The sequence below is a fragment of the Orcinus orca genome, chromosome 1, assembly GCF_937001465.1.
Source record: "Orcinus orca chromosome 1, mOrcOrc1.1, whole genome shotgun sequence".
Taxonomy (NCBI): domain Eukaryota; kingdom Metazoa; phylum Chordata; class Mammalia; order Artiodactyla; family Delphinidae; genus Orcinus; species Orcinus orca.
In genome coordinates, this window is record NC_064559.1 from 201,269,619 (window position 1) to 201,286,885 (window position 17,267).

The 17,267-nt window shown below is 49.6% G+C and overlaps 1 protein-coding gene across 3 annotated transcripts in view; it reads right to left on the bottom strand.

The window, feature by feature from the left end:
* Nucleotides 1-17,267, bottom strand: part of KAZN (kazrin, periplakin interacting protein) — a 1,133,108-nt gene that overhangs the window by 16,929 nt on the left and 1,098,912 nt on the right. For all 3 annotated transcript variants that reach the window (XM_049696036.1, XM_049696026.1, XM_004272419.3), the window contains 2 exons: nucleotides 5,700-5,905; nucleotides 5,208-5,326 (listed from right to left, as the gene is read on the bottom strand). In XM_049696036.1, the coding sequence (XP_049551993.1) occupies nucleotides 5,208-5,326; nucleotides 5,700-5,905 (325 nt within the window). The remainder of the gene's footprint in view (nucleotides 1-5,207; nucleotides 5,327-5,699; nucleotides 5,906-17,267) is intronic.

A 17,267-nucleotide genomic window follows, 5' to 3' on the forward strand; every position in this document is an offset into this window, starting at 1 on the left:
AAACAACCCGATTCAGAAATGGGCAAAGGACTTGAATAAACATTTCTCCAAAGAAGATATAAGAATGGCTAATAGGCATAGCACAGGGAGATCAGCTCGGTGCTTTGTGACCGCCTGGAGGGGTGGGATAGGGAGGGTGGGAGGGAGGGAGACGCAAGAGGGAAGAGATATGGGAACATATGTACATGTATAACTGATTCACTTTGTTATAAAGCAGAAACTAACACACCATTGTAAAGCAATTATACCCCAATAAAGATGTTAAAAAAATAAATAAATTTAAAAAAATTAAAAAAAAAGAATGGCTAATAGGCCCATGAAAAGATGCTCAATATCACTAATCGTGAGGGAAATGCAAATCAAAACTGCGATAAAATACCACTCCATGCCCATTAGGGTGGCTACTATCAAAAACCCAGAAAACAAGTGTTGGCAAGGAGGTGGAGAAATTGGAACCCTTGTGCACTGTTGGTGAGGATGTACAATGGTATAGCTGTTGTGGAAAACAGTAGGACTGTTCCTCAGAAGATGAAAAATAGAATGATCGTATGATGCGGCAATTCCACTTCTGAATATATATCCCGAAGTATTGAAATCAGGGTCAAGAGATATTTGTACATCCAGGTTCATTGCAGCAATATGCACAAGAGCTAAAATGTAGAAACAACCCAAGTGTCCACTGATGGATGAACAGATAAGCAAAAGGGGCCACATACATAAAAGGGAATATTTTTCAGCCTTGAAAAGGAAATTCTCTCATATGCTACAACATGGATGAATCTTGAGGACATTATGCTAAGTGAAATAAGCCAGTCACAAAAGACAAATACTCTGTGATTCCACTTATATGAGGAACTTAGGGTAGTCAGATTCCTAGAGAAAGGAGAATGGTGGATGCAGGTATCCTGGTGGGAGGGGAGAATGGAGAGTTAGTGTTAATGGGTACAGTTTCAGTTTTACAAGATGAAAAGAGTGATTGGGAGGGGGCTTCCCTGGTGGCGCAGTGGTTGAGAGTCCGCCTGCCGATGCAGGGGCACGGGTTCATGCCCCGGTCTGGGAAGATCCCACATGCCGCGGAGCGGCTGTGCCCCTGAGCCATGGCTGCTGAGCCTGCGCGTCCCGCAATGGGAGAGGCCACAAGAGCGAGAGGCCCGCGTACCGCAAAGGAAAAAAAAAAAAAAAAAAGATAATGGCCAGTTTAAAAGAAAAATAATAACCATGTATTATGGAGGATATATATATATGTATATATAGAGACATAGTACAAAGGAAGGAGGAAAAAGCATGTTACACTACACACAAAGTTGTATAATATTATTTGAAGATCGTGTTAAGCTTTCTGTGTGCTGTAAACTATAGAGCAATAATTAAAAATATCACAAAAAAGTATAGCTCATAAGCCAGGAGTGGGAACACTCAATAAAAAGCCAGTAAAAGAGGGAAAAAAGAACAGAGCAGATGTGAATAAAATAAAACAAGGGAACTCTCCTGTGGCGCCCCTTTGCAGGGATAAAATCTGAAATCGGAAGTCCTCGGGGTGACCTCACAGGTCCGGGCTCCCCCTCCCACCGGGCTTGGGCTGGAAGCACTTCCGGGATGCCCTGAGGTTTTTGCTCCTCTGGTGGTGGGGGTCCCCGCCTCGCCCGGCACCCATTTCCTTCCAGCCCTGCCCAGGTTCTCCCCTCCCCTCTCCTCCCCTCCCTGCCCAGGTGTCAGCTCCCACCTTGCAGAGGCTGCCTCTGACTGTGCTGTCTGAACTTGCCCCCTGAACTGCTGCTCTGCCTCTAACAATTCCCTTCACAGCACCCATCACACATGGAACTTAACAAATGAATTATCTGCACCCAGGGACTGTGGTCTCTAGGCTCCGAGTCAGCCTAGTGCCGAATGCGTAGCAGACATATCATGGGAAGGACTGAGGGCAGAAAGGTGGGCTCCCAGCTTCGCTTCCCTCCTCCCGCCCCTCGGCCACCCAGAACCACTGGGTCTGCCCCCAAGGGCCAGGGCCTCCCGGCCTCCTGGGCAGTTCTCCACTCTACCCTCTTCACCTGCTTAACTCCTGCAAGACTCTGTTGAGCTATGGCTCTCCCCAAAGCCTTCCGGGACCCGTGTGCTAGGTCAAGACCCTCCTTGTGTCCAGAGCCTCTTCAGAGTCCTTGCATTTGTCACAGTGGGTAATTGCTGCTCGTCTGGCCAACTGTCCACTGGACCATCAGCTCCTGGAGGGCAGGACCGGGTGTGGCATGTCTACAAATGCCCAGGCTCCCCACCTGGCTCAGAGCTAATGCCCAACAGCTTCTGGTTTAGAGTCCAGTGCAAGGAAGACAGGGCAAGGCTGGGCGAGGGGGGCACCGGCCCCAGGCTTCCCAGAGGCTGCCCAGCACCCAGCTCCTGAGCTGGAACCTTCTGGCCCAAGACAAGCTCCCTTCTGGGATGAGAAGGTGCCTGGGTGGGTGACCCGCTCCAGCCTCGTCACTTCAGATGGACTCTTCCCAGGCCCAGCCGTCGTTGCTCTCTTCCCTGGGAAAGGGACTGAAGCTCACGGTCTCTGAATCAGATGCTGTTGGGCCTTTGATGGAGACCAGAAGACTTCTCTCCCATCTGAAGGAAGGGTCTGCTCAGCGAATCAATGGTGCAACCAGACGTGGGGTGTGGGGTGGGAGGGGGCCCATTTATAATCAGCAGTATCCCTCGGCATGCTGACAATTAATGCACTCCTGCCCTTCCAAAGGGTTCTCTTTCCATTAAAGTTGTCCCCATGGGGCCTCAGCTTGGCAACACTCTCCCAGCTGTTGGTGTGAGCCACTGTAAGCGCCGCAGGTGAACAAAACAGAATGATTTTAAAAGTAATTCAAACATTTTATAAAATTTGACACTGCCCCCTCCTCAAACTGGGACCAAATTAGATCCTGAAATCCGAGTTTGGGCACGGAATTTCAATGTCATCTGGGTCATTATTCAGCACAGAAAACATGAGGCCACTCTAGCTCCATCAGCCTTAGATGAAAGACCTCGTGCCTCTGTACCTCGGTTTCCTCTTCTGTAAAATGGGGCTACTCCTACTTGCCTCCTGGGCTAAAAGTGATAAGAGAAGGTAAAGTCCTTAGCACAGGGTCTGGGATGCATTCAGTGTTCCAGAAATAATAGTAGCAGGAGCTCCATCGTTGATGTTTTGAACACAAAGGCAACTTGGGAGAGTGGAAAGGGAATTGACTTTGAAGTCAGATCTTTTGTAGTGTGACTTTTTGTCTATTATTTCTCTGGCCTCACTTTTTCCACCTTTAAAATGGGGGTAAGAATGTCTATCCTGCCCTGATGTTGTGATGGTCAAATAAAATCATGTCCATAAAGTGATGGACAGGTTGTCAGGGGTTGGCAGATTTTGTTGTCAGGATTTTAGAAGTAAGGGGAGCCAGGCCCAGAGAAGGCAATGTCATGCCCAGAGTCACACAGGATGTATTCTCAAAGATGATCTCACTGGGGTTCTTATCCTAGAGTTCACAGCCCCCTCAAAGTTCCGCAGGTGGGTCAGAGAGTCCCAGAATGCAAAGCTGTGAAGTTTTGTGTATTCTGGGGCAAGTTTCGGAAGCTCTTATTAGATTCTCAAAGGGGCCATGATCTCGCACAGTTAAAGAGCCACTATCCTGATTTAACCCCCTTTACTTCACAGGTGGAGAAACCAAGTCCCACAGAGGGCAAGGTCACAGGGCAAGTTAGAGACAGGCCAGGATTCCTTAGGGAATGGAGCCATCCCTGCTCTAGGAGGCCCTGGGTGTCTAATGCCCAGGCCGTGGTTTTGGAAACAGTCCTGCTTATGGCTCTCATAAGTTTTCAAAATCCGTTCACATCTGGCTGCTGAGTTGAATCCGTCCCTTTCCAGGCGCTACGAGGTTCTGAAGGGTCTGCTGAATTTGGGGGGAACTTGGGCAGCGATCCCACATTTTTGAGAGGTGAGGCGGGCAGCCCCACCCTGTTCAAGTAACAGTGATCATGTTGGGAATGGGAGGGGTTGGGAGGCGTTTCTAGCCTGGATGGCCCAGGATGGTGAGATTTGGGGGACTGGGGGAAGGCACTGGGTAGGGGTGGGTGGTGAGTGTGAGGTGCTTGTGGGACCCCCAGGAGGGGAACCTCAGCTGGGTTGCAAGCCCCGCCCTGCTCTCCCCTGCCCCCAACTCTCCACTCCTCCCCCCCTCCCCCACCCCAGCCCTGCCGTCTAGGAGACCTGCAGACAGGGCCCAGCGCCTTCTGGCTTTGCTTGTTGTGAGCTGCTGCCTGAGTTTCTGATCCCATCTCATCTCTATTTCCTGTCACCTCGGAATCACTCTCCGGGACACCCAGGAATTTGCTTTGCCTGCTTCTAAACCAGCCTTCTTTCCTACCTCCAGCCCCCTCTTTTTTTTAATCCACAAAGCTGCTTCCGCAAATAATAAATCGCACACACCACCAGGTTTGATTAATTAACTGCACAAAAATGCTGGGGAAACCAGTGAAGGAGATAATTATGCAAAACCGATAGTGTCAGGTTTACTAGCTACTTCTCTCCCCCCTCCTGCACTCTGAGGACTTGGGGGAGGGGTTCTCCCCTTTTCCCTGGAGCTGCTTGGTGAAAGAGGGGCTCCCCAATAAGTCCTGCTCACAAAGGTCAGGAGAGAGGCAGGCAGGAGGGGGGTTGGGGGGGTAATGAGCAATGGGGGCAGGGCGGCCGCGCTGGGGACACACCTGATGGGCCATCTTCAGCCATTCCCAGGTGCACTTGCCGATAGACACCCCCTCCCACCAGGCCCCAAACCAGGCCCATTTCTTCTCTTCCTCCCTGCTTTACGCTCTTACCTGGAATGGTAAGAGCTGGGCTTTGAGGTGGGAGTAGGCAGAACACACATTTGGGTCAAATTCCCCAGATCCACTGGGGCTGCCCCACCTCCCAGACAGAGGAGTTCTGGGGGGCGTGAAGCCCCCTGACTCCTGCACCGGGGAGATCATAGGGCATTTGCGGCGGCCTCACTGAGTTTGTTCTCCATCTTTCTACGGGGAGGGCCGGCCCAGAGTGGGGCTAGGCTGTGCTCAGGCCCCTGCCCAGTGGCGTCCCGGGCCCTGGCACTCCTCCCGCCTGGCCCAGCTCACAGCGCCCGCTCCACCCCGAGAAGGTGACGTCTCGCGTGGGCTCTCTTCCCCCCCCCGCCCCCCCGGGGGCCCAGGCGCCGGCTCACCTCCTGCCCGCCTCGGCGTCGCGGTAGTCCTCGATGGCCAGCCGGAGCTTGCGCCGGTGCAGGGAGCTGCACACGCCCAGGCCCAGCTCTAGGTCCTCGTCACTCAGGCTCAGCAGCACCTGCGCCGGGCAGGTGGGGACTGAGCGCCGGAAGGGACGCGTGGGGGCGGGGACCCAAGGCACCCCTCCCCTCAGTGGGCGCGCGGCCCGGGAACGTCTCTGCAGCCGCCTCGCCTCCAGCCACTGCTCCAGGAGGCCAGGCGCTGACCTGGTTGAAAGGGCCCGCTAGCCCTGCCCTGCGTCCCTCCAGCCAGGTAAGGGAAGGTTAGTCCCATTTTAAAGACAGGGAGGCTGAGGCTCAGAAGGGCTGTGTGCCTTGTCGGAGAGACACAGTGGTTTACTGGAGCCTGAACCCAGTTCAGCCAGCTCCTCTAACCCAGAGGATGGGATGGTGGAGGGGGGCGTTCCCACGGGGGTCCGGCAGGTGCCTTACCTTCCCACTCTTGACGTTCTCCGCACAGGCCTTGACGTACATGGGCATGGCCATGACCACCTCCAGCCAGGCCTGGACGGTGCCGGCCTTCCAGTGCGACATGGGCGTGGTCCTGACCAGCTCCACCTGCTGCAGCCGGTCTGTCTGCTCCTCGCCCTCCGACAGGCTGAGGCTCTGTCGCGTGGGGCTGCACTGGCTGTCCGAGTCTGCAACACACAAGCACACAGGGCCGTGCTGGGGAGTGGGGTGAGGGGCAGGGCAAGGACTGCAGGGGGCAGGGACTGGGCAGGCTGTGCCCCCTGAGTCTGCACCCCAGCGGATGCAGGGGGTGGGCAGGGATGTCTTTCCCCCCACGCATTTCTTCTTTTCAGAATCCAAACGGCTTTTGTTTTGTTTTGCTGCCCCTCCCCCAGTCCAAAGTTATCTGTGCCCTCTGAAAGAAAAGAATTTTAAAAACTTAATCCAGAAAAGAATAAAAATAAAATAGAAAGTGAAAATCACCCCAAATCCTACGCTACCCAGAGACAACAGCTGCTAGTATTTAGTTAAATGGTCTTTGGGATACACAAATGCCTAGGCTTACAAACAAACACGGGTCCCCACGTTTACATGATGCGTTCCTTTTTGTAATATGCTGTTCTCATTTACACGACGGAGGACACCCTTCCGTCTCAGCAGAGACGGCACAGGATTCATCAAAGGGATGCTCTGAGTCTATTTCACCCTCTGCCTGTTGATGGGCCTGGGTTGTCCCTCATTTTTCACTATTGTAAACAGCGCCAAGGCAGCCATCTTCGGGCAACTGGGTGATTTATATTTTTAGGATAAATGGAGCCCCAGCTCTGTTCCTTAACACACCGAAGCCTGTTTCTGGAGTGGCCCTCACAGACAAAAACGTCTCTCCACCAGCATTTTCCAACCCCGTTCCTGAATCCATGGTCAGCTGCATCAACACTTGAGAAATATACCAAGTTCAGGTGGTGAAGAGTCAACCGAGAAGGGAAAAGAATCTTTCTCTAAAGCAGGGTTAAATGAAAACCCAAATGGATAAACTCCATACCGTGAGAGATGACAAGTATTAAAAAATAAGCCTGATTTGAAATGACCCTATATTATATTGTATATATAGTAAAACAATGGGTATGGAGAACACAAAAATGTTATCGTTACTGAGTTTGGAAGTATGAGGTTATTTCCCTCTTGCTATAACTCTGGGTATCATCAAAGTTCCATAATAAACATGTATAAGTTTATAATGAAAAAATTGGAAAAATTAAAAAATTAGGAAGCAGGATAAATGGTTATGGATGGGAGTTTGAATGAATGATGCTCCATTCATATGTTGGAATATAAGCAATTAATTTAAAAATCTGTCACAGGAGAATAGGTTTTTTTTTTTTTTTTTTTTTTGGCGGTACGCGGGCCTCTCACTGTTGTGGCCTCTCCCGTTGCGGAGCACAGGCTCCGGACGCACGGGCTCAGCGGCCATGGCTCACGGGCCCAGCCGCTCCACGGCATGTGGGATCCTCCCGGACCGGGGCACGAACCCGTGTCCCCTGCCTCGGCAGGCGGACTCTCAACCACTGCGCCCAGGGAAGCCCAGGAGAATAGTTTTGACATGGGAAAATGTTCACAATCTATTGTCAAGTGTAGAAGCACAGTACAAGATAGCGCGTACGATGTAACCCCAACCACATTAAAAAAATATATATGACTATATATAATGTATAATATAATTATGTATATTACATATATACATATATATGTAATACATTATACTAGGTGGTATATTACATATACCATTACATATACATATAGTATATTACATATACTAGGTAAATGTTAAAAGTCTTTATCTCTGGAAAGGGGTGATGGGTAATTGTGCATGAATGTGTGTGTGTGTGAGTGTGCACTTGTGTGACAGTGTGTGTGCATGTTTTTCTATTTCCCAAGTTTTCTGCATTGACTATATTATTTTTGAAATTGAAAAAAAAACACAGCCTAGAAATCTTACTTTTTCAAGTCACAAAGCCCCTGCCCCCAATTCCCTTGCCTCCCTCTGTTGAAACACCTTGGATGACTCTTGGGAAATGGCTATACCAGCTTGGTGGCCACACACTTCTTCTTCATCCCAGGTCCACTGAAACCTTTCTCCCCAACGCTTGGGGGCCTCTAACTGCCCAGCCAAGAGCCCTTCGGGGCCCACAGTCACCCGGCCTGAAAGATGCCACCCCCAGTCCAGCAGGGCACTGGGCAGAGCGATCTAACTCTGGGTGGACAGAGATGGTGCCTCGTGCCTCAGTTTCCACCCCTGCAAGTTGTCATGATACTGCTCCCGGCCTTCTGCCTCCTTCTCTGGGCTGCCCTGCAGACTCAGTGACAGTGGGGGTGATGGGGCCTATCTATACTGGATGGGTAGGGGTGAGAGGTCACTGCAGCATCATTATATTTCCCTTCTCAGGTGGATGGAAGGCGACCCCGCACCCCCCAGCCCGGAAAACAGCAGATGGCACAGACTACGTGCAGGTCGCCAATCTGAGCACACGTGTTGCCATGGTGCCCCGGAATGCGGAAACAGCAGCTGCCTCTGCAGCCCTGCCTGGGGGCTCCAAGACCTCGCCTGGTAAGAGAGCTAGCTGCCTGGCTAGGGCACAGACCTCAGCCTAGGTGTCCCCTCCTGCTGGAACAGTGCTCCCAAGGACAGGCTTGGCTGGCAGGGAAGCCTTTCTGATTGGGTCCTACAGGTGTTGACCACTGGCACCCAAACAGGGTGTCCTTCTTAGCTTGGAGAGAGCTGAGAACCTCTGCCTTATTCCTGTAGTGGAGTCCTGTCTCTGTTTCATGATTCTGGGAAGATGAGAGACCATGTGTGGCTGAATCTGGTTACCCCAAATCTCAAGACACAGCCCATGTTGTCCATTTGGACCAGCCCTGTGGGAAGAGACCAGGCTTTGGAGTTGAATAGACTTTGGCTTTAGGCAAGTTCCTTTACCTCTTGAAGCCTCAGTTTTCCCATCTATAAAATGGGAATAATATTCAATAATAATATCTACCACCTAGGTTAGCATGACTATTGTAAATTCTGAATGTGAAGCCCTAGTAGGCACTCAGTCAAGGGTGACTGTTATTGGTAATAAAGGGCTTCTCCCCTGGGGCTTGGGCAATTTTTTTGGCTACACCTAGAATTTAGCAGTCGTTGCCTCAGTCCCTCCCTGCATTCCTGGGATGAAATGTGATTTGAGTTCAGTTCAGGTGCTTAGGGAGGGAACCCAGTCCCACCTGTTGTCAAGCCCACCTGGGCAGAAGTTCACCATCCCAGTCAGACTCCGGCCTGGCTGGGAGGGGGCACCTGTGAGGGAAGGGGCGAATTTGTGGATTCGGTGCCAAGGTGGGGGCTAAGGGTGTGTTTGCGGTGCTTGGCTATATGTCCTCAGTAAGGGAGATCAAGGGGCGTAGGATGGGGAAAGACAGGAGAGAGAGAGAATGAAAGAGAGACTCAAAGAGCAAACCTTCAGGAAGAAATAGTGTTACAGAGACACAAAAACAAGAAGATAAACAGGCTGGAGAGACTGAGTAGAGAGGGAATGACAGATAAGTGGACAAAGAGAAAAAGCAGACTTCTGGTGTGTGTGTGTGTGTACACACTCGTGAGTATGTGTTTTCCTGAGCTTGGTGTGTCTTTGTGAGTGTGTGCGGGTTATTCTATAGCTGACTGGCCTCGGGCCTGTGCGGGGAGCTGGCTTTTCAGTTCACGTTGTTTATGGAGTCCAGGCTCGAGGAATGCCAGAGGCCAAGCTGGGTTCATATGAGCAAACCACACATTTTGGTTTCTGAGAAAAGACAGCTACTCGCCAGCCCACCTCTTTCACCCCCTCCCCGCCCCGCCCCCCAGGACTTGAACGCCAAGGAGAAGATGCTGCAGAAGGACGGAGGGTGGGGGGAGTCTTTGCGGCCATAAACCATTAATTAAAGGCAATTTCCAAAATGTAGGCATTATGGTGCCAGATTTCATGTCTGGGATCCCATCAGTCCTGGCTTTTATTTCCCCTCTGTCTCAGCCCTGAGAGTGGGAATAACTCATGTTTACGGCCAGGAGCTCAGAGGAGGCTGGGGAGTTAGAGGGGCTGACCGAGCCCCTGGCAGACTCTGAGGCAGTGCCAGCAACAAGCAGCCACTCTGGATCCTTCCGGACACCAGAAGGGCCGTGGTGATTCTGGAAGGAGAGGGTCTCACCCTCCCAACCACCCCCGACACGCATGCACCGCAGAACCTCAGCAATTAGTCATTGAGTTCTCCCTCAGACTGGGCCTGCAGAGGCAGCTGTGCTAGCCTAGCACAGGGGTTGGCAAACTACAGCCCAAGGGCCAAATCCAACCCTCTACCTGTTTCCCTAGATAAAATTTTATTGGGACACAGCCATGCTCATTTGTTTACACATTGTCTAAGGCTGCTTTCCTGTTACAATAGCAGAGCTGAGTAGTTGTGACAGATTGGTCCCCAAAGCCTAAAATGTTTACTATCTGGCCTGTTATAGAAAATCCTTTACAGAAACCCTGAGGTTCCGGGGTGGCAATGGACTGTGAGAGCTGGGTGTGAAGCCCAGCTCTGCTGCTTGCCAGCCAGATGATCCTGGGGAAGTGTTTTCAGTTTTCTCAGCCTCGCTTTCCCCATCTGTGAAATGGGGTGATAATAATGCTACTCTCACAGGTCTGTGTGGGGATGAAAGGAGATGATGTATGATGTGGACAAAGTGCTCAGCCCGGTGTCTGGCATGCAGTGTGTGCTCAGTGATTGAGCGGGACCTCTGTCCTCTGCAGGCTCATGTCGCTCACAGTCTAGACCCACTCTGTCCAGTGTAGTAGTCACAAGCCACATGTGGCCACTGAGCATTTGCAGTGTGGTTAGTCCCCGTTGAGAAGGGTCCACGGTATAAAATAAACCCTGGATTTTGAAGACTTTGTACAAAAAAAGATGTAAAATATCTCATTAATAATTTTTATATTGGTCACATATTGAAATGATAATATTTTGGGTATATTGAGTTAAAAAATATACATTACTACGACTCATTTCACCTGTTTCTTTTTACTTCTTAGTGCATCTACCAGAAAATCTAAAGCCACATATGTGGCTTACACTATATTTTACTGGGCAGAGCTAGTCTGGATGGAAGATTTTTGTTTTTTCATTCCATTTCACCCCCTCTGTTTGTTTGGAAGTGAAGCACCCTGTTTCTCTGTTTTTGGTTCAGTAGTTCTCTAAGTGTGGTCCCTGGGCCAGTAGCAGCAGCAACACCTGGGAATTTGTTGGAAGTGAAAATTCTAGATGCCCACCCCAGATCTCCTGGCCCCCAGGTGATTCTGATGTATGCTGAAGTTCTAGAACCTTCTTTAATGATTACTCTTTGAGATGTACTATGCATATTTAACTTAAAACCTGGGGTTATCAATATCTTAATGCCCTCTCCCAAATAGTAAGAGTTATTTAACACATATTACTTCTTTTTTAAAAAATAAAATAAATTTATTTATTTATTTATTATTTTTGGCTGTGTTGGGTCTTCACTGCTGCACGCGGGCTTTCTCTGGTTGTGGTGAGTGGGGGCTACTCTTCGTTGTGGTGCGTGGGCTTCTCGTTGCAGTGGCTTCTCTTGTTGCAGAGCACGGTCTCTAGGCACGTGGACTTCAGTAGTTGTGGCTCGCGGGCTCTAGAGCGCAGGCTCAGTAGTTGTGGTGCATGGGCTTAGTTGCTCTGCAGCATGTGGGATCTTCCCAGACCAGGGATCAAACCTGTGTCCCCTGCATTGGCAGGTGGATTCATAACCACTGCGCCACCAGTGAAGGCCCTAAAACATATCACTTCTGATCACTCTTCCTGACTTACACTCTATCATGTCCAGTATTTTAATTCCATCCTTTAAAAAAAAGTCCTACAATTTAGACATTGTCATCATGATTACTTTATACTGGTAATATTTGCTTAAAACAATTTACCTACATGTTTACCAGTTTCTTTGTTCATCATTTCTTCTAGTGTCTCAGACCTCACTTCTAGGATAACTTTTCTTATTCCTGAAGAACATGATTTAAAAATTCCTCCATAAAGATTATTTTGGTGGTAAGCTTTTATGACTTTTGTTTATCTGAAAAAAGTCTATATGTCATCCTTGTTCTTAAAGAGCTTTGCTGGGTATGTAGTTTTAGGCTGACAGTTTTTTTTCTCTTTGCACTGGAAAACATTGCTCCACTATCTCTCTCTCCTTTTCACTAATGAGAAGTCAGCTCCAGTCTGATTGTTTTTTTGTTAGCTACTCTTCAGAGTTTCTCTTTGTCTTTGGTGTTCAGTTTCATTATGATGTGGCTAGAGGTAGCTTTCTTTTTATTTATCCTGATGGATATAAATTGTGCTTCCTGCATCTGTGGGTTCATTTTTGGAATATTCTCAACCATTGCCTCTTCTCCATTCTCTGTTTGCTCTCCTTCTGAGGTTAGACTTTCTTCCCTATCTTATAACCTAGTGCTGTCCAATAGACCTTTCTGTGATAATGGACATGTATATAGGCATACCTTTTTTTTTATTGCACTTCATTTTATTGTACTTGCAGATACTGTTTTTTTTTTTTTTACAAATTGAAGGTTTGTGGTAACCTTGCGTCAAGCAAGTCTATCAGCACCATTTTTCCAATAGCATTTGCTCCCTTCATGTCTCTGTGTCAGATTTTGGCAATTCTCGTAATATTCCAAACATTTTCCTTATTACATTTGTTATGGTGACCTGTGATCAGTGATCTTTTATGTTACTATTGCAAAAAGATTACGACTTGATGAAGGCTCAGATGATGGTTAGCATTTGATAGCAATAAAGTATTTTTAAATTAAGGTATGTACACTGTTTTTTAGACATAACGCTATTGCTTACTTAATAGAGTACAGTACAGTGTAAACATAACATTTATATGCACTGGGAAACCAAAAAATTCATGTGACTTACTTTATTGTGGTATTTACTGTGGTGGTCTGAAACCCAGCCCATGACATCTTTGAGGTCTGCCTGCAGTATACATTGTCCAGTGTGACAGCTGTTAGCCACATGGCTATGAGCACTTAAAATGTGCTCATAGGGGCTTCCCTGGTGGCGCAGTGGTTGAGAGTCCGCCTGCCAATGCAGGGGACACGGGTTCGTGCCCTGGTCCGGGAGGATCCCACATGGTACGGAGTGGCTGGGCCCATGAGCCATGGCTGCTGAGCCTGCGCGTCTGGAGCCTGTGCTCCGCAACGGGAGAGGCCACAACAGTGAGAGGCCCGTGTACTGCAAAAAAAAAAAAAAAAAAAAATGTGCTCATAGGAACTGAGTTATAAATTTAATTTAATTTTAATTGATCCAAATATAAGTTACATGGCCATATGTGGCTAGTGGCTATTGTAGTGGGCCAGAAAGCTCTGATTTCTCCTTCATGGTTTTCATCAACTTATCTCTCTGCATTGCAGTCTGGGTAATTTCCTTAGACATATTTTCCATTTTAAAAATTCTCTCTTCAGCTATTTAGTCTGCTGTTTAACCCATCTTTTTTTTGTTTTGTTAACAACTATATATATATATTTTCATTTCTAAAATTTCTATTTGGTTCTTTTTCAAGTTCTTCTGGTCTTTCCAAGATAGTCTCTTGTTGTTTGTTCAAGTCTATGATGTCTTACATTTCCTTAAATATCCTTAAATATTTAACCATACATTTCCTTAAATATTGCATACATATTATGTTGTATTTGGTATTGATCATTACTGTATCTGAGAGGGCTTGGAGGGTCCAAATTTGTTGTTTGTTTCTGCTGATTCTCATGCATGCTGAACTCATATTTGATCTTATTATGGGACTCTCTAGGTTCTAAATAAGAGATGCTTTCCTCCTGAGAGGATGGACATTTCTTCTGCTGGGGTGGGGAGGAGATAGGGAGTGGGGATGATACCTGGGAGCAGGGACCACTCCACCCCCGTCAGAGAGGCCCTGGAAGAATGAGAGAGTCACAGTTTCTGACGCTTCGTTTTGCACACCCCAAGGTTTACTCCCCTGTCACTGGTCCTGATATCAGCATCTGTGTCCAGGACAAACTCCAGTTTTTGCCTTTGGTTATCACTCACTGCTCCTGTCCTGGTATTGGCTCATGGCCTTTTATTTTTGGATGGAAGTGCCTTGGGAATTTCCCTTATTTTTGATGAGGCCAGCGATGTATTGAAAAGTATGTTTTGTTTCAGGTGTAGTGGTTTTGTAGCGGGAGGTCCTTCAGAGTCTGCCTTCCTGCACACTGCCCTGACTGGACACCCCTCTTGCTATGTGCACTGTTCATGCAGCACTCTTCACGTTCTGCTGGCACTGCCGTGCATGGGTCTGTCCACCTGCCCTGCCTGAAGGGAATGCCTAAGTCAGTGTTCAAATCTATCCATCTCTTTATTACCCAGGCCTGGTTCATGGTGTTGCTTAATACCATTAGTGGTGGTAGAAGCCCAAGTTATGGGAAAGGGATGGACAATACCACTTTGCTTTGCTTTTCATTTGAATCTGCCCAGGGACCTTGTCTGCTCAACACGCTTCACTGGCTCCCTGGATAAAACCCAAGTTCCTCACATGACAAGGCTCTGTGTGGCCCACCCCTGCCGACTTTGCCAGCTTCTCCTCGGTCTGTCACCCCTTCCCTGGGCTTCTTGGGACCACTTCCCTGGTGCTCCTGCCTCTCCCACCCACCATCTCCAGTCAGCTGTGCCTGCTCCCCTCTCTGCCTGAAAGGTGGTCTGCTGCTGTCTCCTCTGCCGGAACTCCTATGAAGCCTTCAGGGCTCTGTTTAAATGTCGCCTCTTCCGGGGACCCCTTCTCTGGTCACCTGGCATAGGTCAGTCACCCCCTGAAACACACACCCCTCCACAGCCCTCAAACCACACTCACACAAGCTCTCATTCCAGGTACCGAGCCTGCACTTCTCACAGCTGAAGGTAATTAATGATCGTGTAATTGTTTGATGGGTGTCTGGCTTCCCACTAGATGTCAACTCCACGAGGACAGGAGCTGGCCCCGTTCTGCTCTCTGGGTATCCCTGGTACCTAGCAAGGGCCCAGACCAGTGGTGTGCTAGTAAATGTTTAACAACCAGCTCTCGTATTTTTAAAAAGCGCTTTGGGGGAAAAGAAAAGAAAGAAAGTGTTTGGTTTATAGCATTTGTTTGCCTATCTCTGTGGTGTAAATATGCCCATTGTGGCCAATTTCAGTTGCCAACATGATGCCTCTGGGCATGGGGTTGGAAATCAGTTTGTGAGCCTGTATGAGCTCCAGCCCACTGCTGCCTGGAACAGAAGGGGCTCTGTACGTTTTGGTTAAAGGAAGGTAGGCAGGGGCTTCCCTGGTGGCGCAGTGGTTGAGAGTCCGCCTGCCGATGCAGGGGACACGGGTTCGTGCCCCAGTCCGGGAGGATCCCACGTGCCGCGGAGCGGCTGGGCCCGTGAGCCATGGCCGCTGAGCCTGCGCGTCCGGAACCTGTGCTCCGCAACGGGATAGGCCACAACAGTGAGATGCCCGCGTACTGCCAAAAAAAAAAGAAAAAAAGAAGGTAGGTAGGACGGGAGGTGAGGAGGGAGGGAGCAGGCCTCCCTCTCCAGGCTCACCTCCTGCTGGCCCCACCTCCTTTAGGCCGCCTCAGGATGCTGGTTCCTCGAATGTACACGTGGTCTCAGGGCCTATTGGCCTTGGCATTACTGAATGACGTTCGGGACCAGACCATTCTTTGTCGTGGGGGCCGTCTGTGTTTAGCAGCATCCCCGGCCTCCACCCACTAGAGGCCAGTGAGCACGCAGTGTGGCTGCTCCCAGCGCCCCATCTTTTCTCCCCGGGCCCCTCTGTCCTCAGACCAGCCCTGCTCCAATAGCCGACTCCCGTCTAAACTCCCTGCCCTCGGACAGTGGCAGGGGAGCCCCTGTCAGCACTTTCAAGCCAAACGCTGAATTCTCATTTTTTAAACACTGCATTATAAGGTGAAAAAATGATGTTTTATGGCCTGATAACGGCCGCTATGCTGGAGGGAGATGCTTTGCTCCAGCGCCCGGTCACAACTCCCGTGAAATACTAGGTGCAAAGGTCAGGCCCTCTGAGCCTGGGCCACCGGGACCGGACAGCGTGGTCTAAACGGCATCAAGTCACTAACTGTGCAGCTGTGGGGTCAACAGCAGGTCCCCAGGTGGGCTGCCACCAATCCCCAACACCCCGACCCCAGAGCCAAGCAGGCGTTTGGAGGCCCTGAGCTAAAAGCTGATGGCACTCCCACCCCACGTGTCCCTTCAAATACACTAAACCATGTGGTACCCGGAAAAAGCCCACAGAGCTCTGCTCTCACCAGTGATAACTACTTAATGCTTAAAACCCACCCGCATACTTCCCTTTCCCCTCATCTGAGCCTAAGCTGTGCTCACTGTGTCTGTCCCCAGCTCGACAGGTCCCCTGCCCCCAGCCTCAGAGGACACCCTCCTCCAGCCACGCTTCCTGCCAGCCCCTCCTCCCCACACCCTGAGAATTTTCCAAGGCAGCAGGGAATTGACTTGGTGGAGTTGACAAGGCTCATTTCCCAGGTATATGCTTGGCAAGTACTTTCTAATTTTACAGACTTCGGAGGAACATGCTCAGAAGAGGTCCAGGGAAGGCAAACATACTATGATCCAATGACAACTACTGTATGCTTTAAAAAAATGTATCAAAACGTTCCTTTTTCCTCCTTGCTAACCTGTTGTAATGCTGAATAGTGCCCACATTTGGGAAAGTCCTTCTTAGACTCTAACTTGCAGCTGATGTCTCCTCCCTTTTTTTGCTTCCACCAGGAAAGTATTCCAGCCGGCTGCTGGCCTCCCCATGTATTCCCACAGCTAGTTCTCTTTTTCAACCTGCTTTCCTGGCCAACTTCTCTGTTGGTGGATGGGCCTGAAAGGTGAATTCTGTGAGAAACGAGGGGCCTCTTTAAGGCCACAGGCAGGAGGAGGGTTCTTCTCCACATGCCCATGTAGGGACAGTACAAGTTTGTGTCGGTGCAGTTCTTAGAGGCAAAGCTGGAGGCGATGGATAGCTGTGGGGTCTGAGAACCCCTAATGGATCTGCAGTCCCGCCTCTTCTTCCCTTCACCGACCCTCCCAGCTCCCCTGTGGGCCTCAGGACATCTCTGCTCAGCCTGCTTCCATGAGCCACATGGACTGTGGTCATTGTGTTGGCCGTGAGACCCAGTCCGTTTGCTCGCTGGGCCGGGGCACCACAGCTGAGTCAGATCCGTGAAGCTCTGGCTTGGGCGTGGCCTTTGGAGGCAGTGCCTCCTTTGGGATCATCCTCATCGAATGATGACCTCCTGCCTCCTCAAAATGCCTCACAGTGCCTCCTGGAAGTTTCCTGCACCAGGGGCGAGCGACTTTATTTCTTGCCCAAAGGGCAATAGGAACAGCAAAGATGTTTAAGGGCGGTATTCGGTTAACTTCCTTCAAAATGAAGAGCACTTTGGTGAGGCTTGTGCTGGGGGCCTTCTTGCAACTCAGATGCTATAGGAAATGTCAG